Genomic DNA, 5833 nt, shown 5'->3' on the forward strand with positions numbered 1-5833 from the left:
GGTCAATCTTAAGGCGGATCCGGACGTGCTGTGGACTTTCTACGGAGGGACGACACTTGGAGTCCTAAAAGACTTGTTCTTGTTCGGTTCGGGCGCAGCTAGGGAAGGCACGCAACAAAGAGTATGCATCTAAACTATGCTAAATGATTATGTGTAAATAATATGTTTCCTGGGTTAATGGTTGTTTCCGCATGATCTATGTAATGTCATATGTATCATAACCTAACACTGTGGTGGAGCAATTGAAACATATACAGCACATCCAAAGATTTTCAGATGGGAAATATTTGGTTCCTGACCAAAAACCAATTGTGATGGGGAGAACTTTTGATTACTCGTTGGCATGATGCAAATTAATGCTGCTGCATGTAATATAGCATGTCCCCAAGCAGAGATTGGGAGTTTGGACTTCATAAGTAATGGTCTAGCAATCAACTGGAGACGCTTGATTAATGATTCAGCCATACCATTTTGTGTATGAACATGTGCTACAGGATGTTCAACACTTAGCCCAATGGACATGCAATAATCACCAAAGGCTTGAGAAGTGAATTCACCAGCATTATCAAGACGAATTGCCTTCATAGGGAAATCTGGAAAATGTGCTCGTAATCTAATCAATTGAGCAAGTAGTCTCGCAAACGCCAGGTTGCGAGTTGATAACAAGGATACATGTAACCATCTACTAGATGCATCAATTAAAACCATAAAATATCTAAATGTTCCACAGGGTGGGTGAATTGGCCCACAAATATCTCCTTGTATACGTTCCAGAAAATTGATAGATTCAAAATTTATTTTGGCTGGTGAAGGCCGTATTATCAACTTGCCTTGTGAGCAAGCAGCACATGAGAAATCATTAAGAAGAATCTTCTGGTTCTTCAATGAATTTCCACATGATTTTTCAATTATTTTTCGCATCATTATTGAACCGGGGTGGCCTAACCGGTCATGCCAAACAGTGAAATTATCAGTAAACTTCTGGTTTACTATAGCATATGTTTCAATTGTATTGATTTCAGTGTAGTACAAACCAGTGGAGAATGCAGATAATTTCTCCAAAATATGCTTAGTGCCTTGGGTAATACTCGTGATGTGAAGGTATTCAACATTTCCTTCACTTATTGTCTCAACGTGATATCATATTATGTCGAATATCTTTAAAGCTCAATAAATTTCTCTGAGACTTGGGAGAATATAATGCATCAATGATTTCAAATTTCGTTCCCATGGGCAATAATATATTTGCTCTTCCGGAGCCTTCAATTATATTTGTACTACCTGATATAGTACTCACACTAGTTTCTTTCATTGTCAAATAAGAGAAATATCTCTTGCTTTTCAGTATGGTATGAGTAGTTGCACTGTCTGCTAGGCATAAATCTTCACCATTCATTGCTAACTGAACTTGAGGGGTATTCATGTTCTTCAAATAAATGACATATCAATAAGAATAACTTAATGACCAAAATTTAACAATGTCATATAAAACCATAGTTCAAAACAAACAAAATCCAAAATAAAATAACATGAATCCAAGAAAACAAGGTTTTATTCTTAAATGACCATAAACGACTCTAAGGATTAATTATTCCCTTCAGGGGTGGTGAGAAAATCAGCAACTTCCAGGTGAGTTGTATTGCCACAATCAAAGTCACCTTCGCCATCTTCGTACATAAGATTTGTTTCTACTTTCTTTCCCTTTTGCTTCAATGATTGTTGATAGAGCTCAACCACGTGTTTTGGTGTACGACATGTACGAGACCAATGACCTTTTCCTCCACATCGATAACATATATTGGTCACATTCTCGCTTTTATCTTTCTCTTGTTGGTTACCATCTTTATTGTCCCACTTCTGGTGGGGATACGGGTTCTTGAAAGAACCACCTCGGCCTCGACCTCGACCATATCCATATCCACGTCCGCGTCCACGTCCTTGACCACGTCCTCGACCCCTATTGTTGGCATGATATTTTTCTTTCCCATCATGGGATGTCACATTCGCTTCAGGGAATGGAGTAGAGCCAGTTGGACGTGATTCATGATTTTTCAGTAATAGCTCGTTATTTTGCTCAGCCACAAGGAGACAAGATATAAGTTCAGAATATTTCTTAAATCCCTTTTCACTATATTGTGTCTGCAGGACAATGTTGTTTGCGTGAAAGGTAGAGTATGTTTTCTCTAACATTTCTGCATGAGTGATTTTCTCTCCATATAACTTCAACTGTGAAGTAATTCTGAACATAGCTGAGTTATATTCACTTACAGACTTAAAGTCTTGTAGTCTTAAATGTAACCAGTCATAATGAGCTTTAGGTAATATTACAGTTTTCTGGTGGTCATATCTTTCCTTTAGATTACTCCAAAGGACTTGTGGATCTTTTATAGTCAAGTACTCAATCTTAAGGCCCTCATGGAGGTGATGACGAAGAAATATCATAGCCTTAGCTTTGTTTTGACTTGTTGCTTTATTTCCTTCTTTGATTGTATCACCAAGGTCTTTTGCATCTAGGTGAATTTCAGCATCTAACACCCAAGATAAATAGTTCTTTCCAGTAATATCAAGGGCCGCAAATTCGAGTTTTGTAAGGTTCGACATAATTCACACTACAATTGAATATTGCCAATTAGGACTTAGATAATAAACACGTTCATAATAATTTGGATTTTAATATCGTAGTTCAAATAATGTATCCATATTACAAGAGATGTAATTGACGCAAACAAACAGTTCAAATATGTAAACGTATGAAAATAAGTTATAATGTAAAGCAATAATATTTGTAAGGTGCAGAACCATCAATCAACCAATAATACTCATCAACTAAACAAACAATGCTAATCCACTAAACAAGCATGATTACAGTTCTCATGCGTTTATACCTATTAGCCACAATGTATTGGTAGGCCTGCGTAATATGTGACGGTTAGAATATATGATAATATATTATGTGAATTGTAAATTGATTGTAAATTGTAGAATAGTCAAAGCTACTATATTTAGTTACCTAGATAGGCGTGATTTCTGTGCATAATTCACGCAACAAATGAACCAAGAACTGATTTACGGTGAAATAAACTAAAATCCCAACAAAATATATATATAAAAAATCAATTTGCGGTAATACCAAGAACTGACGTACGGTGATGCGGGTATCATACAATACAAAGAAGCAAAACATAATGCACATATGCAATACAACTGGTTTGTGGAATCAATGCGTGAAACCAACTAATATCCGCAATTAATTTGATGCAAAACGAAAACAACCAATTGCAATGATAAATAGATAACGAGTAGTATCGTAATAATTCGTGATTCAAAATTTAAGTACTTGGAAAATATTAAGCATAAATCTCAAGCGTAATACGGTACTTACCTTGAATCTGACGACGGTGATTTTCTTGGATTTTCTTTCTGCTCAGTCGGCTAGGGTTTGGTGCTGATAACGTGTTGTGAATAAACAGGACAGATAAGAGAGAGAATAGGGTTGTCAGTTATTCCATATAGTACCGGATATATATAGGATACAATAGTTAGGGTTTTACTGAACCCTAGAGTATTCCAGAAATAAGGACGGGGGTATAATGGGCATCCATTATTATATTTCATAACAGAAATCACATTTTTAAAACATTTTTTTTTTTTTGATAATTTGGGTTTCATGTCATTATATACCCATCACAATGGGAGGCACATTGAAAATAATTTACAAGCGAGAATTTGGACCTCTAATCATACATGGCTTTCAATTTTCTTCCTTCCTAATCTGACATTCATGAAGATTGCAGTTGATCTTATAGCCATGCAATGAAATCATCACACCTTTGTAGTCCCTGCTTTGCAAGCGTGTCTGCCAATATGTTTGATTCTCGATCTTTGTGGACAATCTGAATACCGTTTCCCATCTTTGCATTCCTTCGTATGAAATTTACAATGAAAGTCAGATTCCATGGACCCTTTGTATCACTCGTGCACCACTTTATAGCGTTGGCTGAGTCCACCTCTACTAGGAGTTTGTGACCTCGCATGGAGTTGAGCGCTACGAACAGCTGCACGGCTCGATGTATTGCAAGGACCTTTGCATGGTTTATCTCCACACACGGAATAGGGCTGGAAAAAACACATATGAATTTTCCCTTGTTATCCCTAAGAACTCCTCCAACAACAGATTTGAGTAGCATAGGACTTAGGGAGGCATCAACATTCCACTTGAGGTAATCATTCCGGGGGAAGACCATATTACTGCCTCCTTTTGTTTCCTTTGATATGGCCCGTTGCACTAGGAAGCAAGTGTAGGGGTATTTTTTTGTATGCCTTTCCCTACAAGGGGGCGGTTTTTTAGAAAACCATTGTATTTTTGTACCTCGAAGGAGTCGCCACCAAACATTGTTTTAAAGTCTCGTTTGGAAAGACCGCAAGTGACTCTATTTTGGATAAGGCTTTGAATCCTCGAAACGGATGGGTGAGATCCGGGCACGGTAACGAGATGCTTATTCCGCGAGCTTTAGAAATATTCAAGTACGTGACATAGCATTTTCGAAAATATACCCTAAATTAGACTATGTGGGTTTGAAATTTAGAGCAAATAGAATCTCTACTTTGTATGGTGGTCACTTTGCTTTAAAGATTAATTTAAAGGAACCTAAGGCCGGTTTGTCCAAGAAATTATCTTTGTTAAGCGTGATGTAACCTTGTATTTGTTGTATTTAGCATGTGCGGTGATGAAAGCAATAAAGCAAATAAAGCAACATCACAATAGTAAATAAAGTGCGGAATTAGTAAATACAAGACCCCCTAGAGATGGACTAGGGAGTAGGTCCACATTGCCTAGAAGTGGACTAGGCAAGTAAAGATGCGGAATTGAAAGTGCGGGATTGAAATTGCGCAATTGAAAGTGCGGAATTGAAATTGCGAAATTGAAAGTGCGATATTGAAATTGCGGAATTGAAAGGTGCGATATTGAAATTGCAATATTGAAAGGTGCATAATTGAAACTTGTACTTGGGCACATGAGATTCGAACGCCAAGCAGCTCCTTAAAAATAAGTGCGCCTGACACGAATTCAAAGCCAAAAATCTGAACTTGGGAAAGGTTGCTCAACCCAAGTATCCTAGACTTTGCATATTGAACTTGAACTTGAAAGCTTGAATATTGAAATATTGAACTTGAAATACTTGATCTTGAACTTGAAATATTGAACTTGCACTTGAAATATTGAAACTTAAGAGGCTTAAATCTCAAAGATCGAGCCTTTTAATGTTGAAAAGGTTAGATCTTTGATGTGCTCTTACTTTGAAAGGATCATATTTTAGGGAAGTAGTCATGAGCAACCCTAAACATTGTGGGATCTTGAAATTTGAAAACTTGAACTTGTATATTGAAAAATGGAGTTTTGAATCTCAAAAGACTAAACCTTTAGGAGTTAAAAGGTGTCATCTTTGATTACTCCATGCTTGAAGGTGATTCTAGTTCAAAGAGGTGATTGCAAGCAACTTTGAACATCCTTGAATCTTGAAAATTTGCATTTTTGTATTTTGAAAAGTTTGGATTTTGAAAAGATGTATGATTGTTGCAAGTGACATTTTTAGTAATAAAAATGCCAACTTGCTAATCATTTTGAAATCAAAGAAACATGATTGAATATGGTGGGATTCGGAATTACCTATTTAGGTTTAGGCAAGACTTCCTTTTAGAGCTCCCAATTGCTTAGAACTTGAAATTTTGTATGTGTTTTTGAAGGGTTTTTTATTTGTACATTGAGGCGTAATTTTTGTATTACGACGTTGTATTTGCAATCTGCCTCCCCTAATGCTGAAACTGAGGGGGT

The 5833-nt window shown here is 36.7% G+C and overlaps 1 protein-coding gene across 1 annotated transcript; it reads right to left on the reverse strand.

Annotated features, from left to right (window-relative positions):
* Positions 1-1584: 1584 nt before the first annotated feature.
* On the reverse strand, positions 1585-2601 carry LOC130463482 (uncharacterized). The gene has a single exon (XM_056832622.1). It carries the CDS (start codon positions 2599-2601, stop codon positions 1585-1587), a length of 1017 nt encoding a protein of 338 aa, XP_056688600.1.
* Positions 2602-5833: the final 3232 nt, after the last annotated feature.

This window comes from Spinacia oleracea, chromosome 6 (genome assembly GCF_020520425.1).
Source record: "Spinacia oleracea cultivar Varoflay chromosome 6, BTI_SOV_V1, whole genome shotgun sequence".
NCBI lineage: Eukaryota > Viridiplantae > Streptophyta > Magnoliopsida > Caryophyllales > Amaranthaceae > Spinacia > Spinacia oleracea.